At 38.3% G+C, this 19,088-nt stretch overlaps 1 protein-coding gene across 13 annotated transcripts in view; it reads left to right on the top strand.

Moving 5' to 3' along the window:
• Sugct (succinyl-CoA:glutarate-CoA transferase) overlaps positions 1–17,640 on the top strand; it is a 707,647-nt gene extending 690,007 nt beyond the window's left edge. For 9 of the 13 annotated variants that reach the window (XM_060372766.1, XM_060372780.1, XM_060372770.1 and 6 more), the window contains one exon: positions 17,107–17,640. In XM_060372766.1, the coding sequence (XP_060228749.1) occupies positions 17,107–17,270 (164 nt within the window). In that variant the 3' untranslated portion in view covers positions 17,271–17,640. The remainder of the gene's footprint in view (positions 1–17,106) is intronic. The other 4 variants (XR_009587720.1, XM_060372764.1, XR_009587721.1 and 1 more) reach the window with 3 other exon arrangements.
• Positions 17,641–19,088: the final 1,448 nt, after the last annotated feature.

The following is a 19,088-nucleotide window of genomic DNA, read 5'->3' as shown; positions in this document are numbered from 1 at the left end:
TTTTAAAATTGTGATTGATGGGAGAGGGCCCAGATAATTTTTGGTGGTGTCATCTTTAGGCTGGTATTCCTAGGTTATATGCATATATATAATATGTATATATATATATAATGTGTATATATTATATTTATAATATAATATAATATAATATATAAATAAAGTGAGCCGAACAAGCAATGGGCAACAAGCCAATAAGCAGCACCCTTCCATGGCCTCTGCTTCAGCTCTTGCCTGCAGGTTCCTGCCCTGTTTAAGTTGCTGCCCTGACTTCTTTCAATGGTGACCATGCTATGGAAGTGTAAATCAAATAAACCCTTTCCTCTCCAAGTTGCTTTGGTCATGGTGTTTTATCACAGCCATAGTAACCCTAAATAAGACTGTTACAGTAGTAGTAAGCAAACCAAGACAATGGCCAACCCCCTTTTTTTTAAAAAAAAAAAAAAAAAAAAAGAAAAGATTTGTCTTCCAAGATTTGCCCAAGATGATGCCCAGAACTTTCTGGACCGACCTCTGTAGGCTTGACTAAACCTGCATTGTCACACCACTAAGCTGGACAGTCAGTCATTGCAGAGGAGCTGCTCATGAGTACTTGAGTGTATGCCTCATAGGAAACAAATTGTGGTTATGTGTAAGACATATGCCATTTATTTGGAATTTTTAGTTATAACAACAGCTCTTTCTATAGATGCTTACAGAAACTATTTTGCAGCGTGTTCTTTCATTATAAGGTACAACAACATTCAGAGAAAGTATAATCCAAGGAGCCCCCTTAAATTTATAACTCATTTCTGTTATAATGGGTAAACATTTTTCTTTTGTGGGAAGTAAAGTCTCACATGGGAACCTATTTTGAATATTTCTTATTTAACTATTACCTTGTTAATTAAAAAGTAAATTGTGTTTGCAAATAAGTTTCTGTTGACATATTAGACAATTCCCCTCTGGCTTATTACTTTTCAAGGACTGCCTGCCTGTTTATAAACTATGCATTGCTATGTGGACCACGTCTTTTTCATTCACTCTATCTGTTTACATATTTGTTGTGTCTATGTGCACATGCATGCGGAGTCCAGAGATCAACCTCAAATGTTTTCCTCAGAAACCGTCCTTGATTTGGGGGATACTGTTTCTAGGACTGGTCAGTGTGTCCCGGCGACCTATCTGGCTCCACCCTCCCAATATTCGATTACAAGTGTACAAAAGGGTGCCAGGCTTTATACATGGATGCTTCTGGTTGAGTTTAGATTCTCAGGCCCTGTGATAAGCATTTCAGCATTTTATAGTTGAAGCTCTCTCTCCACTACATAGGAAGTGCCTTGACTTTAGATCCTACAGTTACCTGAGCATTGAGACTCAAGATGTGCAACATTTTATATTTGGGACCTGCCACTCAGAGTATGTGATCATATTGATGTGATATGCTTACCTGAGATTTATCTTTGTGCTATCTTTTTAAAAACTCCTGAACAAAGATTACACAAAACATGTTTTGATTACTCTTAACAATTAGCAAGCATCAGCCCAGATCAAAGACCCTGTGAAGGTAACTAATTGACTTAGTATTTATAATCCATTTTTTTTTTTTTTGTATACTGGTAAATTTTCTTTTAATTTAACAACATACCTTTGGCCTAGTTTCATTTCCTTTCATGTCTTTTATTTACGTACTTACTAGTTTCTTTCTTCCTTCCTTTTTCCTTTCCTTCCTTCCCTCCTTCTTTCCTTCCTCCTCCTTTTTCTTTTTTATTTACTTACTTTCATTTACTAGTTACTCACTCAGGCAAAAATAGTGAATTTCAGGGTGCATAGGATACCTTACCATCGAGGATAGGTTAAAGACAGCCCGCTCTGTACTGGGCAGAAGCAGAAACTGAGTTTGTGTTCTTAGAAAGTGTGAAGAGTCCCACCAGGGTGGTGGACACCTGGTACTTAGACATCTAATCAATGCATTAAAAATGACCATATTCATGTTTATAATGTGATTATGAAAATAAAATCAACATTTAATATTTTAGTGCAAATTAGGCCTTTTTCACATGTGTTAAATGATTTTTAAATAATTTGAAAAATAACAGGAAAGAATAACAACAGAATTAATATGAAAGTCAATTGACAGAGTGCTTTGAAAGCATCAATCAAAATAGTTAATAAAGCGACTATAAAAAAAGAAACAATAAAACATAAAAGCTTATATACATAAGGGATATGAGTTATCATCACTGTTATATGAAATTCACTATAGTCACTGGCAAAGAAAAACTTCAGAAAAATAGTGTGTAATTATAAAACTTATTTTCTATATAAATAAAAAACAAGATTATTATTTTCTAATATAATAAAGAACAGCAACTTTTAAAAAAATCCAGAGTGGGTTGGTGAGAAGGTTCAGTGAGTGAAGGCACCTGCCACCAACCTCATTAGATACCTATGATATATAGGTATCCAACAGGTAGAACAGATTCTCACAAGTTCTCCTCTGGCTTCCAGACACACACGTATGCACCCTGACATACTCATGGCCATACTTGTATACACCTGCACACACAACTAAATAAATGCATAAAACTTAATCAAAGATAATGCGTGTCCTTTTGAGAAGAAATAATGAACATTCACGGGGGAAAAAAAGCTTATGACTGCACATGTAGCTAAGTAGTAACACTTGCCTAGAATATGTGAACTCTACAGTACCCAATACTGTAAAAAAAAAGAGGAGCCCCCGTAAAGTAGAGTTTTCCTGAGATACTTTCAAAGGTTTTATGAACCCTACATAGTATTTTTACTATAAAAATCAAGGCCGAGGCACTAAGTCAATGTAAACTTTATTATTATCCAACATCTAGATTAAAACCCTTCTTTGTGTGGCTAGAAATATCACATTTTACTATCTTACTTACTTCTGAAAAAAAAAAAAAAGAGTTCTTTCCTTTTGTTCATCCACTCAGGGAACACTGCATCCTAACTTTCTAGACAAAACTTGTAAAGAAAATAGGGTCTTTCCCTTATGGAACCTATAAAATGAAAGCCAGCGCTCAAAAATCCACACAACTGTTCCAGTGCTTGATCTCTGAACACTGGAATGTGTCTATACTGATGGGTGGCAGAAACACAAGTTGTACAGTTGTTGAAATGAGAAAAAAAAAACCACATTGTTTGCATGGTCCTGTTTGGGTTCATAATAATAAAATACTTCATCTTGCTTTTGAATCTGTTTAGTGGAATTGTTTTTATTTAGAATCCTGAGGTCTGAAATTATCAACACACTGAGTTTCGTTGTTTTAGACACCAGAGAAAGTTATTCAATGCCTAAGTCAAATCACTCATTCTTTGTCTTTCAGAAAATATTTTTTAAAAAAGCAGGCCAAGATTCCTCACCATCATGACATGCATATTCTAGCCAAAGGAAGCAGATTTAAAAAAAAAATGGCAGATTTGTTAACAGTACAATAGAATAAAGACCCACAGACTAAAGAGGGCTAAACTATGGTGGAACAGAGAGGCAGTTGCCCTATGGGCATGCCACTTGGGCATTTGACTGATGACATAGGACCTAGCCTACTATTGTGGCACCATCAAAGTGTCCTGAAATGTGCAATAGTGGAGAAACAACTGTGACAAAGCAAGCACTCACGGAGGCATTCATTTCTCTCTGTTCTTGACTGTGATTGTCATGTGACTATCTGGGTGAAGCCCCTGCCACTAGGATTTCCCCACGATGATGGACTGTGATATGGAATTGTGAACTACAATGCTATATCCCCTACATTTCTGTTCAAAGAATATTTGTCAGAGCAACTGAAATGAAACGAGGACAGCTTTGTAGTGGTCATGATATATTTGCTGAGAAGACCTGAAGGACAAAAGGGAATGATTCAGGACAGTTTGGGGAAAAACAGTGAGCACGCAGAGCATAGCAAACAGTGGGGAAGAGACATTTAGAAGGGGTTTGCTGTGCTGTAAAGAGGCAGGCGGTCTCTGTGGCTTCACAAAGAGAGAAAGACGTAACAGAGAGAGATCACAATGGCTTCCAGGGAAGCTGCATGGGTGAGGTAGGACCTATTGCCATTGTTAAAAAAAAAAATAAAATAAAATAGGAAAGACTTCACAGGACTTTGAGTAGAAGAATAAGATTATTGGAGTTAATTATTTGAAAGATGATTCCACCTTCCTTGTTGAAATAGAGTGAAAGGAAGCACCCAGACAAAGCTGGCCTGAAGCCCTAACACACAAGCCCAAGCAAGAAACAATGGTGGTTTAAAAAGTTGGTTGGAATATGTGTATACTTTCAAGGTAGTAAATAGAATTAGTAGATAGATTTGACATGACATATTAAAAAACAGGAGGAATCAATATGACTTGATTTAGAAATGTGTACAAAATGTAACAGTCTGCAAGTTTTAATTCCTTTCTAATGATTTAAAAAAATTTTTTTTGAATGGCTTTGCTTCCAAATCTGGGAACATGGGAGATTTCTGTGTGGTTGTTTGATATGTTCATATTCTTTTGGCAGATAATTTTTGAAATGGTATCACATGGTAAATATTATGGGGGATATAAAAATGGGGAAACATTAATTTTGGTCCTAGGAAAGATGACAAAAGATAATAAAATTAGCAATAATGATACACCGTGAAGAACTGGATTGAAGATTCTGTGGAATAAAAGAAGAGATGTTCCTTTGGGCTGTGGGAAAAAAAAAAGCTACACCACCACATCATCCTTAACATATCTTTGAAGACAATATAGACTTGGGAATTGCCCCAATGAGATGCATCTCAGGTTGGCCCATGGACTATGTATAGCGGATAGAGTGATTGAGGGAGAAGAGTGAACAAGTTGTTCTCATATTGTGGGATGATATGGACAAAAGGAGGTAGCAGGAAATATTAGACATGTGTTGAGGAGCTATTTCATGGGTGGGACTGCTGGGACTTTCCATATTTCAAAGATACACCAGTGCTGTTGTCTTGAGGGTGGTTTTGCAGCAGCTAAGATGGGAGTACGGTGAGCAAGGACCTCTTAAAACCTTTTCACCTGCACTGTGCAAGCAAAGAAGATAGAAATGTAAGATCAGCTCTTCTGGCTCATAATGAACACCTACTCATTTTCTCAACAGCAGGGTTAGGGGCCTCATTGGATCCAATATTCTTTAAGCATAATTGTGATTTGTATGATTATGGAGAGTCTTGGGAAAAAAAGAAAAGGCATGTAGACATAAAGCCGATTCCTTTAATAAAGAACCAAGATGTCCAGAAATTTATTAAGTTGCAAAAGACGTTTAAAGATTTACAAAAGAACTTTCCAAAGCTCATTTGAGGAAGAGCCACAAACAGCCACCTGCTCCAGCTCTGCTTAGTTCCTCTTCTGAAACGGAATCGAAATGCAATCTGGCATCTCCAACTGGAAACATCTTCCGGTATTTCCCTTAATGGAGCACAGAGGCAGAGGAGGTGAGGAGAAGGTCACTTCTTTGAAGGTCTATGAAGCTTAAAATGTTCTGGCTGCAGACATCAGCTGAACCAATTTTGTTTTCCATGGTGAAGTCTAACCAAACAAACTCTTGGGAGTGCACCCAAAGAGCTCATGTTGAACACTTCAATTTTCGAAGGCAAAGAAAAAAAAAAAAAAGAACTGATTGTTTTGGCAAAAAGCACATTGTCAGCAAGGTGTTTCTTCACTATCCTCAACATTTTTCAGAAGTGTGAGAAATGATTAGAAACAAATATGAGTGTTAGGAGGAGGCTTTCCTGACAGACCTCCTTCCAGCAAGGACATTTTTCAGAAGGCTCAGCACTTGGGTCATGTACTTGGAGGTGAGGCAGCCTGTGCACTAATGAACACGAATAGCATTTCCTTATGGGCCATATATTTTTCCAGTCGGAAATGGATACTCTACTACGTCATTTCAGTGGACTGGAATAAGATATATCCATCCATCTTTCCTTATTTGTCAAGTTTTCTTATTCCTTTTTCAAATGAAAGATTAATGCCTTAATAGATTAGCAATCACGAAATGTATAAGTATTTATAAAACAGCACTGCTTTTTAACACCATCTGCTGAAGAGCCGTATTTATTCAGCCACTGATACGAGAACAGATTTTCTTCTACATTATGCAAAGGGGAAGTACATCCTTGTACTAATAAGCATACACTTTGTATTTAACCAACCTAAATTCTAATGAAATTCTTCAGCTGATAAGCTGTGTAATTTTGATAACGTTACTTAACATTACTTTCCCCTTTGATGAAATGGTTTCATTATAATCATACCTTTTAAAGTCATTTAGCTCATCTGACACAGTAATATACAGAAAGCATTCTGCCAAATGCCTAACGTGTGTAAGTATTCAATAAAAAATAAGTATTATCATGCAGCTTCAAAGTATTTTGAGTGTCTGGACTGAATTATATTTTTAAAAGGCTCCTCAGTGAAGGTCTCTCTGATGGCAACAAATAGGTCTCTGTACTAAACTGAGGCATAGATCACCCTCAGGATGGAGAAGACAGTGTTTTTACACACGATGTGGTTCCTGCTCATGCTACATGCGATCGGCATTGCAAGTTCACAGAGTCTCGGGTTACCGCAGTGGTTACTGTCTCATACACTGCTACTCAAGCAAGGAAGGAGAGACCCACACTTACCGACACTTACCCAAAGCAAGTGTGTGATCTGCCCCGGAGTAGACCAACTTTCTCTACTCACAGTTCAGCAGAGCTTTGATGGCCTGGCCCAACTGAACAAAGGTCAAAACATGTAATATAGTTATCCTTCCGAAAGGCAGAAGCTGGAAATCTGTTGAACAACACTGATGACTATCCTAGAGCCATTGACACAGCTGAAAATAAGACTCTGGCAGTGGCAGAGTCAAGTGCTGGTGAGTGGCTCGGTGTTAAGAACACCGACTCTTCTTCCAGAGGACGCGAGTTCAGTTCCTCAGTTCCTGGTATCTACACAGGCTCACAGCTGCCTGTTACTCTTGCCTTAGGGAGATCCGTTGCTTCTTATCTGCACAGGCACTTGCATTCACACATGCATTCCTCCACACAGACACCCGCAAGCATAGACGCTTAAAGATTAAAATCTTTAAAAAATATTGAGTCAAAATTTATTACTGTAGATAGTGATATTAAGAACCTCTGAACTGCAAGCAAGGCACGATGACCTAGCCACGTTGGAGGTACATACCACAGGTTGCCTCAAGTTTCTGGACTTCCTGACCCCATAAGCAATGCCATAGTTTGAGTTCTTTGGATAAAGATGTCCCAAGCCATATTTATTCTGTTATAGCCTTCCTCCATAATTACATGCTATTTAAATGCTCTTATCTGTTTTTATCTCACATCTAATGGGTTTAATGTGTTCTAACTGTATGGTCCCATTTGGCAAGTTGGATGCTATGGCTGAGAGGCGCCATATAAAAAATATTGTTATTGTTATAATGATGAATTCAAGCACCAAAGGGGAAGTTGGGAAATCTTTTGATACTAAGCTATCATTATTTTTAGCAAAATGAAGTTTGGCTTTTTGCTACACTAGTAAGCACTGAAGATTAAATGCTTGCTATCCACAGCATGGATCTTAGAAGAGGGCCAAAGACGTCAAAATAAAAACATTTTGAGATAATGTTTCATACATTATATGACAGATGTTTGCTTTTAAGTATTCTTGAAAAGTTAATACAATATAAGAAATTAAAAAGAAAAAAAAAGTATAGTCAACAAAACCCGACATACTTGGTTTCAATTCTAGTTATTCTTACTACCGCCGAGATCACACCCGCCTGCTATGTTAACTACTTAACCCTTTGTCCTGATTCATTGCCATTTAGTGTGAGCTGAGCAAGAGGCTGTTTCAGTGCTTTGGGAATGCATCATTAAGACAGGAGGTGCATGCAGTTCTGGAAAAAGGCACTGTTCAAGTCCCTTCCCTCAGGATGATGTGGTATTATGTTCCCGTTACTTGAATATTCATTATGGCTTCCCACATGTTTTTGGCTACCTCTGTTTCCTGCAACTGTTTGTATTATTAAGTTGATCTGGCTTACAGATAAGTGGCTTGAACTTGGATAAATGGTAGCTTGGGATGCTCACGTAGATTGGGTAGATCTCCTTTCAGCCTAAGAATTATGGATGTTTTCTAAAGGGAGGTGAGACAAAACAGCCAAGGTTTTGTTACTAAAGGGCCTCAAACCACAGATGGAAAACTCTACATGGCTAGTCTGAGGAATTCTCTAGTGTGCCAGGCACTGGCTGTCCATGTGCCTTGAACCAGACAGATTTCCAGAGAGCACAGCAGCGAAAGCTTCATTTCTTTTGGGGTGAGTAGAAAGAAGGGCATTGGAATGCCTCACAGAAGTAGGAGAAAGTGTTATGCATTGATGGCGTTGCAATTCTACAACTTCCTACATGAGAAGCATTAGCAATTAACAAATTAATTAAAAAGATGAGATACTATTGGACGCAGATACCATAAGACTCTAATCTAGGAAATGAAAGAAAATATACTGATGGAATGATGAAGCCTGCAGCTTTCCTTGTCAAGGTCTTATTTAGGAACCCAGAATTCAGTACAGTGTCAAACTGAATTAATTTTTCCCCTCTTCCGTGCCGTCCTTACACAAAGAGATGTGGCTGAGTGGAAAAGATCTGGGATTCAGGAACAAGACTACCCGGAGTTTTGTTCCTTACCATGTCTTGCAACCCTGAGCAGGTGACCTCTCCTCATCTCTCATTTCTCCCCATTTGCAAACTGGAGATGACAAGAGTGAGTTCTGGCTTTATCCTAAGGTCCAAATAAGCAAATATACAAAGCACATAGAAAAAAATATACAAAGCCATGTCTGGTACATGGCTAATGTCTGTTAGAGAAGTGGCATGTTTCCAAACACCTTCTACTTTAAAGGCAAAAAAATAGAGCATGAATTTCTCCTGTGTGATACATTGTGATTGGCTTTCAAAGCATCCCATTCAGTTTGCCTCTGAGTAGAAGAGAGCTGTGAGTTGCTTTGTTTGTGGTTTTCTATGGGAATAAGAGCCAACAATTCTTTCAACAGTAAAACTTCCCTTATTCTACTGTAAAATCAGTAGAGATTTAGCTGCTAAAGACCAAGATCAGAGGCTGTAGAGACTGCACAGCAGTGAAGAGCACATGTTACTTTTGGACAGGACCTGGCTCAGGTTCCCACCACCCACATGGCTAAGAGCCATCTGCAAATTCCGCTCCAGAGGATACACTGCCCTCTTCTGGGCTCCGCAGGTACCACATGCTCATGGTGCATAGACATACATGAGGGCAAAACATTCAAAACATAAATTTAAAAAAATCATTAAGGACAAAGAACAGAAGCGTTTTACAAATCGTTGAACCTATCTCTAAAACACTGAGTTTCAGAGACACTTTCTTTTAACTATTTAATTTGCTTCTTATGAACACAAAACATGTTTGATGCAATAGAAATTGGGAGCTAGATGTCCACCAACAGATGAATGGATAATGAAAACGTGGAACAATGGAATTTGTATTATGCTATTAAGAAATATGAAATCATGAAATTTTCAGGACATGAATGGGACTGAAAAATAGTATGTTACATGAAATATCCTAGTCTCAGAAAGGCAAACATCATTATTCTCTGCCATATGCAGATCTAAGATTCTCATTTTTACATATATGTGTGTGTATATATACACATATATTTGTGTGTATATTTATACACACAAATGCATATACATTTGTGTCGTCATGTGAATATAGATCATAATATTGTATTTGGACCAAAAGACATGAAAAATAGGCTTTAAGAGAGGGACATGAAGCCAGACAGGGTGGTGTGCACCTTGAATCCAGGCACCTGGGAGGCAGAGGCAGGTAGATCTCTGAGTTCAGGGCAGCCTGGTCTATAGTGTGAGTTCCAGGATAGCCAGGGCTACAAGGAGAAACCCGGTCTCAAAAACAAACAAACAAACAACAACAACAACAACGAAAATAAACGGGGTAGGGGTTGAGGAGGCTAATCATGCACGTGTTATATGAGACTGGAAAGGACAGGATTGGGGGTAGGATATTATACCGCGGAAGGAGCAAGGAGATAAAAGGGGGTGAAGAGGAGGGTTAACCAAAACAAAGCATGCATGAAAATGCCATAAGAGAAACTTACTTCATATGCTACTTTCAAAAAATCGAAAAGAGCTTTGACAGTAGAGAAAAAGGCTCTATTTTCAACTTAGGTTTTGGAGGTTTTCTTCTTGCAGTTTTTAAAATTAAATATCATTATATTTACATTTTAAATGTATCACCTCCCTCTCCTCACGCGCGCCCCCTTACTTTGTTCCCTTTCAAATCTATGGTCTCTTTTTCTTTAACGAACTGCTGAGCTCTCTTAGTGTTTCTTGAATGTTGATGTTTTCACTGGTATTGCATAACCAGTTGGGGGTTTATCCCTAGGGAAGGGGTTAATTCTCCTTCTCTCAGCAGCCATTAAATTGCTTGTAGCTCTTTGTCTATGAATAGAGACTATGAGCTTTCTCCCTTACACAGTATTATGTCTATTGATGTTATCATTGTTCAGGCCTTGTTTAAGCAGACATAATGTTGAGGTCTCATGGGTGTCGCTTCCCTGTAATTTTTTTAAGGAGATACAGGCTTGCAGCAGACTTCCTCTTCCTCAGGCTCTTACAGAGTTTCTACCTCTTCTTCATTATTTTCCCTGAGCCTTAGGAGTTGTGTTGTAGATGTATCAATAGGGACTGGGCATGACACAATCAGTTGTTCTCTGCATTTTGACGAGTTGTGGAAACAGCATCAGAGATGTTGAAAAAATACAGTTGCTTATATTGTTTTTTGAATGAAGACATTTTAAAAAGTAACTTTTATATATACTGGAGAACTCACCTCTGAATTTGAGATTTAAAAAGCTACAGGTATAAAGACTTAATTTTTGGTTGTCAAAAGGTACCTAAACTTGGAGTATCCAAAAGAATTCATGACTTCTTTTTATTTATAAAACCTATCCATGCATTCCTTTAGTCTCCCATCCTGGAAATGTCTATATCAGTTGTTCTTTTTAAATGCATAGGATTTCCCTTCCATTCTTTCCCCCTTACTGTGTGTATCGGTTACTTTTCTGTCACTGTGATAAAATACCATGACCAAGGCTAGTTGTGGGAAGAAGGGCTTATTTAGACTTACGGTTCCAGAGAATGGAGTCCATGATGGCAGGGTGAAGTCATGTCAGCAGAAGTGGGAAGCTGAGGGCGCCCATCTTCACCTGCAAGCACCCAGCAAAGACAGCAAACCAGAACTGGCACAGGTCTTTAATATCCCCAAACCCGAATGACACACTTTCCCCAGCATGGTCATACCTCCTAAACTTACCCAAACAATTCCACCAACTGGAGCCCAAGCATTCAAATGTCTGAGACTGTGAGGGAAATATCATTCAAACCTCCACATTTCACTCCCTGGCCTCCATAGTCCTGTGGCAATATAATAATATAAAATGCTTTTAATCCAACTTCAAAAATCTCCACAGTCCTTTGCATCTACAACACTTTAGTCCCAAAATCACTATCCCTTCTGAGACTCCTTGACAATGTCTGAATTTTAACTGCCTATAAAATCTAAAAGCAGCTTATATACTTCAAACAGATAATGACATAAAATACCATTCCAAAAGGGAGGAGCCATCGTGAAGAAAGCCTCGACACAACCAGACCAGAACCCAGGAGGACAAACATCATGTGCCATCGCTTCTTGTCACTTGTCAAAGGGCTTCTATTGTTCGGGCTTTGCTGCTTGTAACATACACCAACCTTTTAGGCTGGTTCCTATCGCTGAAGGCAGTACTTCTTGATAGATGCCTCACAGCTCTGGCGTCTCCAACATATCGGGGTCTCCAATGCAACCCAGGCTTCGCTTTTACGGCTTCATGCAATGGCCTCTCAGGGTCTCTCGTCCTCTCAGTGCTTTTATTCAGGGACTCTTGAGATGGACACTGCCCTGCTTGAGCCATATTACTACCAACTTTTGATTGTAGTTGCTTTTGAAATGCCTTATGCCCTCTTTCACAAATCGGAAGATAGCTGAGTGGTGCCATGCCCTGAGGGTACCCTTCCCTGTATTCCAAGGTATATCAGCAATCAAACCAATACTAGGCTCTTTTGCAATGTCCTCCACCAAAGATACTTTTAAATTTATCCTCAGGCAACTTCTTAGGACATAATCAGAAAGAAGGCATTTTTGTTTGTTTGTTTGTTTGTTTTGCCAAAATAACACAGACACAGTCTCTAGTTCAGCTGCTAATATCCTTTCTCTCTGAAAAAACTTCTTGAGCTAGGCCTCCGTATTTTACATAGCTCTCAGCACTACTGCCTTCTAAACTCTTACTAGGATGGCCCATTAAGCTCCACTTATATTCCTCAGTCACCTCTCTAGTCCAAAGTTATAACGTTTTCCATATTACTCCAAAAAATAACATTGCTAGTTCTATCACAGCGAAAGCCCTCTCTCTGCTATCAACTTCTGTCTTAGTCACACTTTTTTATTGCTGTGATAAAACACTATAAACCATGGTAACTTATAGAAGGAAGAGTTTAATTTGGGCTTACAGTTCAGAGGGTTAGAATCCAGGATGGAGGAGAAAACACATGGCAGCAGGAGCAGAAAGCTGAGGGCTCTACTCTTGACCCACAAGCACCACGCAGGGACTGAACTAGAAACGACAAGGGTTTTAAATTCTCAAAGCCTGCCCTCTTGACATCAATTTGGCCTGAATCATCTATTAGTTTTTCGCTCGCTTGCCCACTATGCTCATAGCATCATTCTCTTATAAGCTTGATTTATGATTATTTTATCAGACTATAGCAATTTTTTTTTTGGATGTCACAAATTATAATCCTTGACAGCAGGGCTGAATATATATTTTAGAGTAATTCATAATTAAATAACCTATAGCAAATATTGAGAGAGAAATAAATACTCAAAAGTATAAGCATAATAAATGAATGGATAAAATTGCTAGTATGATATGAATAATATTTATTTAAACATATTTAATTGCTAGCAGTAGTCAAATAATTTTTGTTTTTTTTCAAAATAATTTTTCTTTATATTATTTATTATAATTTATTCACTTTGTATCCTGGCTGTTGCCCCTTCCTTCATATCCTCCCAGTCCCAGCCTTTCTCCTTCTTCTCTCCCTATGCCCCTCCCAAAGTCCACTGATAGGGGAGGTCCTCTTCCCTTACTCTCTGATCCTATCTTATCAGGTCTCATCAGGACTGGCTGCATTGCCTTTCTCTGTGGCCTTGCAAGGCTGTTCTCCCCACCCCCATAACCGTTTTGAATGAGAGAACATAGAACCGGAGTCCAAAGATTGGAGATGTTTTTATTATTATTATTTTATATAATGTATTTTGATCGTATTATATGATCATCCCCCAGATACTCTCAGATCTTCCCCATCTCCCTACCAACCCAAACTCATGTTCCCTTGCTCTCTCTCAAAATAAAAAAAAAATTAAAAACAACAAATATTAATAAATTAAACAAAAACCAACTGTTGGACTCCATTTTTTATTGGCTAACTCTTGGACATGGAGTGTAATTGATATACTCCATGTCGCTCCACTGAGAAAACTGAATTTCCTTTTGTCAGCAGGTACCAATCATAAATCGAATCTTGGTTGAAGGTAGGACTTTGTGTCTGTCCCAGGACTAGAGTTCTCACCCTGGCTCTGTCACTGGTTATAATACTGTTAACTCTAGAAAACGAATTTACTCTATAAAAAGCCTCCTTTTATTTTTTCACCTGTAAAATGTAGGCTACAATGGTCTCTACTCTATAAATAGAGATCCAGTGACATGGGAAGTCAGAAGCACAGTCCACAGTAATAAATATCAAGGAAAAGAGGCTTGTTACAATTTATTTTGTAGAACCAGCGGAAAGCAGTGAAAGCCCATTAGCAAACACAATTCGCATTGTTTCCACTTCCATCAGGGACACAGGCAACTAACCAAACAACTTAATGTGTTATTCTAACATCTGTGTAATAGGGTGTAAAAGGTAACAGGAGCTACTCAAATGGATGTTCGTGGCATCAAGTTTGGATGTGTTGATATGTTACCCCAAGCTTGTATACCCTCTCTACGCCTGGGAGACCTCTTGTCATTTTAATGCTACATTGTAATATTTCATTTGAGATATCAAGATACAAATCTTTCCTTCATTCATTATGTTGGATTCTCTGTTGATTCAATCTGATAGTTTGCCTTTTTTCCATTCACCATCACATTTGGTACAGAAACTTCTTACCATCCTCATTCTTTTACTTCTTCCTGGGATTCATGTCTGTTTCCTAAGAAAGTTCGGCTTCTTTATCACATTTTTGTTTTAGTCCTTTTATATTGTTCTCTTTAAATGCTTAGAAATATCTTTTACTTATTTTCTAAGTTTTTGCTTTAAAATATAACACTAATAATCATGAGCATTAAATATTTTCAGTTTTGTCTCCTACATAGCGTTCTCACCCTGATTTGTTGTAAGCCGTCTCTGATTGTTCTAGTGTTTCTTTCATTTCTGTTCTATGTGATCTGTCTAGTGATCTTTGGCTGATTGTTCAGTAAAAAATAAAGGTCCAGATGTATAGCACTGGTTTTTTTCTTGGTGAGGTATTTTTCTCTCTTACAGAAGTTAGCATAAACCATAATTCTGAGTCAGGGCAGTGCATTTGTAAACACTTAAATTTAAGGGCGGGTGGGACACAGTTAAGACCATGGGGACCCTCAAATCTAGTAGTGAGGAGAATTTCACTAGGAGGCCAGCATTCGCATGATGGCCATTTATTGTTCTCTGAGAATTCCTTCTGATTTTTTTTTTAAGTAGCTGGTTGAAATTTTGTTTGTACTTCAACACTGACAGGCTCTGCTTTTACAAAGCTTGCACAAGCAGAACTGAATGAGGTCAGCTATTTGACACTGAGACATCCAACCCTTCTGCTTCCAGTCCTGTTTCTAGTTCCAGTCTGTCTCTCTCATAACCACTGGTTTCAAGATCAAAGACTCTGTCATAGAAGAGCAGAATAATTGTTATTCATCTCTTCTCAGTCTCCCAATGTGTAATATGTTTGTGTCCTCCCTTACCGGGCAGGAACCAGCCCTGACAAAACCCTCCTGTATGGTGCATTCCAGGAAAATGTGAGAAGGAAATGAACTCTGCTGAGCTTCAGAGAAAGGAAAACTTTAAGCATCAGTCATAAGTTGTCCTTGGTCTACAGAGGAGGGAATGTGGTAGGAAAATACTGGATGTGACAGTGTTAGGCCGTATCTGGATGCTGTCTCTGTCAAATGATATGCAAATAAGTATTCTTATTAATAAAATTCCACAAAAGGCTTTTATGTCGCGCTGATGGACATTCTGTTAACTGTGCATGCTTTGGCTTATTTGTTCTTGTGGAGGTCTCAAATCAAGAGTGGCCTACAGAAAAACAAGGATATAGCTCAGTGATAGAATGCTTGCTTAACATGCCTAGAACCCTGCATTCGGTTACAATTCTGAGAGAGAAAGAGACAGAGAGAGAGATTAGAAAAAACAAAGAGGTTAAAATATAGGATCAGGACAACCTGGCTTTGATCTTGTATGCCATTGACCACCATGGTTGATTTGGCTGGTCTGATGAGCTAGGTGGATGCCACTCCTTCCTTCATCGGTCCATGTGTGTCCTCTGCAAAGCTGCATACCGTTGTTAAAGGACATGACCTTCCTGGAAGGATGAAGACCAGTTTTCAGTCAAGGGTTCTTGGATAGTTAGTTGTGCTTTCTTGTTAAAAATCTTCAAATAAATTCCCAAGAGATAGACATGTGCTGCTTTATAAACTCTTCCTGGGACAACTATTTAATTTGTAGTCCTGAAGCCTAATTACATGTGGTAAAAATATAATCAATATAGAATGAGTAAACAAAGATAAATTTTGTTAAAACACATTCTCAAAAGCCCAGCTCCACCATTGAGGAGTGGGAAGCATCCTGTTAGGAAAAGTGTACACACAACTTTTAATGAGACCATTTCTGTGGCTAAAGTGCACCCTCATGCCATCATTAGCCATGTGGCTGGTGACAAACCTTTCCAGGCTTTATTGCAGTTATGTGAAGAATGGGAACAATAAAATCAATTGTAATCATTTTTGAAAGTATTGATAGAGTTCCTCTGTTTAAAATGACTCAGTTCTGTCAAATAGCTGACAGTAAATATCCCTTTAAACTGCAAGTTTCAAGAGCGATGTAGTGGCTTTCATAAGCATAATAGCCAGCAAGTTTTGTATATTATTATGGGTTATATAGAATTCTTACTTGATGTTTTTGTCTGTTGCCTCAATTAAATCCTTGCCTCAAGTCTGTGTGGTAAACATTATTATATTACAGTTGTGGGATATGCAGCTCTGAGAAAGTAAGTAATTTGTCCAAGATGGTTCTGTTAAAAAGTATAAATCCCAAAGCTCTAACACAAGTCTCTTTAATGAGGATGCTTGGTCACATAGCCTCTTGTATTACTAAAGACCAAGGGTAAGAGTCTGAGTCAGGGTTTGATATATTTTGTACTAAACTTTGAAATCGTAAAAAAGACAATGAATGGCAGAACTCTGGGTTACCGTCATTTTGGGCCAGATTATTAGCTTCACAGTAACACTTCAACTGTGTGGTCATTGTGCTCTTGAACGTATAGTTTTTCTGGATGAATGTTCTACCCATGAAGGTGTCTGTTATAGAAGGGGAAACTTATGAACACACCAGGCAGAGATATACAGCCCATTAGATGCTGATGGACAGGTTAGAAAAGCACAGCACATTTGAATGAACTTGGATCAAAAAAAGCTGTGTATATTCTGGAGAAATGGCTCAGACATTAAAGACTAGGCTCCCAACCAAAATAGCAAGAAAGCCACCCATGCCAAAACAAACAAACAAACAAACAAACAAAACATGGAGCATGGGCAAGGCATAAGTAGCAGAGAAAATCTTGGAGTCCTTTGAAAATTCTCTATTACTTGAGTAATTAACTTTCCAGAGCCAGTGATTAACAGGCTTTCTCCTTCCCTTCCTCTGACAGGTCCAGCTGTGAGATACAGCAAGTTCAAGATGTCAGAGGCAAAGCCACCTCCCCTGCTGGGACAGCACACAAGGCACATCCTGAAGGAGGTCCTCAGATATGATGATGGGGCTATTGAGGAGCTACTCGGCACTGGTGTGATAGAGCAACATGAAACCAAGTGACAGATAACAGTGCACCCGGCAGCCCAGGTGCCTGTGCATGCCTTTCCCTAATTTTGATCCCCTGAAATCAGAGTGAGAAGAACTGCAGATTTCCCGCCCTACATCTCTGGGGTAACTTTAGAATTAAAGTCTAGTGCCCATTTAAAAACTTATTATTCTGACTTTTTTTTTTCCTCCAGAAAACAATTCAATTGTTTATGTGTGGACTTTGATTAATTCTAATGTTTTCATCCAAAAAAAGTGATGACTGTTTGCTGATGGAATGTTGTTCTGATTTGATTTCTCCACAATGTACACATGTATGGAAGCATCAAATTATAAATTGTAGTTTTGATTTGTCAGTTAAAAATAAAGCAAAACATACAAAATATTTTTTTTTTCTGGAAAAAGCCCTCTTTATTCTAATTGCCTTAGTGCCCTAAAATGTTTGCCTGTCCCACCCACACAAGCCTGATAAAAAGCAGGACTCTTGACATGTTCTACTTGTACATAAAGTCCTCATTTAAATCTTTGTTAGGAAGTAAAAGCAATAAGCAGAATGACAGTCTCTGTGATTGATTTTAAACAGTATAACTTAATTTCAAGCCCACAAACCCTTTGTTAGTCTGTAATTTAAACCATGGACTTTGCTGATGTCTGTTGTAAGACTGAGCTCCACTCTGCTCATAGAGAGTAAATATTTGCTTTATGTTGTATTTCCCTGGTGATACTGTGATGTGCAGTGGAACATAAATTTCTACCTATTCATTCAGGGTATGAGTATTTGTGTATATGAGAAAGGATGGTGTTTCTTCTCTTGCTACCTTATTTTGAGACATAGCCAAGTACAACACACGTTAAATAAATGTGAGGTGATTGCTCACATATGAAGGTGTAAAGAATGCCAAATGAAAAAAAATAAGATAGATTTCTTTGTAATTTGAAGATCTCTGTAGAAGACAGTATTATGTCTTGGTATTTTGATTTGTCAGTGAGCTCTGAGTTTAGTAAAATATGCATCAAAGATAAAAAGTGATCAGGATATATATTTTAGAATTTGTTGCCCCCCAAAAACTGCATAGGACAAGTGCAGACTGGGGCATTGGGTACCAGTTGGTCGGTGTCTTGGGACCTCCACTCATGGCCCATATACACATATACTATAAAGCACTGCCATTATATGCTGGTAGTAATTGGTAGCTAACATGAAGATTTCCACCTTTCAAACTGAGCAGAGCTGGGTTTCCTTTTCATCTTGGATGGTTTGAATCACCCACGTTGTAAGGCCTGATATGTCTCTAGAATCAAGGATGCCAAATTAAAAGTCTCTCTCAAGATTTTCCAGAGGCAAATGTCCTAATTTTTGAGACCCACCCCTACCCAAACTTTGCTGCTCATCACATTGTACTCCAAAGACTCTTGCTATTATTCCAGGAGTTAGAATTTTGTCATAATAGAATAGTTTTGTGCCTTCTGCAGTCCCCTGACTCAGTTCCTAATTTATAGAATCATATATGGAGTTTGTTCACATCAAATCAGGCTTGAAAGATTGTATTTGTGTGTGTATGTATATATGTACATATGCATATATGTGACTGTATTGGCTGCATGTGTGTATGCATATCATGTGCATACCTGTTGCCTGCAGAGATCAGAAGATAACACTGGGTCCCTGGAAGCTGTAATTACAGGTGGTTGTAAGCTACCATGTGGTTTAGAAATTGAACTTAGGTCTGCTGCAAGAGCAGTAAGTGTTCTTACCCTTTAAACCATTGTTCGAGCCCCAAACCAGACATTTAAAGAACAATGTCTTTATAGTTATATGACTCATATAGAAAT

Source organism: Meriones unguiculatus, chromosome 19 (genome assembly GCF_030254825.1).
Source record: "Meriones unguiculatus strain TT.TT164.6M chromosome 19, Bangor_MerUng_6.1, whole genome shotgun sequence".
NCBI classification, from domain to species: Eukaryota; Metazoa; Chordata; class Mammalia; order Rodentia; family Muridae; genus Meriones; species Meriones unguiculatus.
The sequence above is the reverse complement of the archived record's forward strand: the minus strand, read 5'-3'. Positions and strand labels throughout refer to the sequence as shown.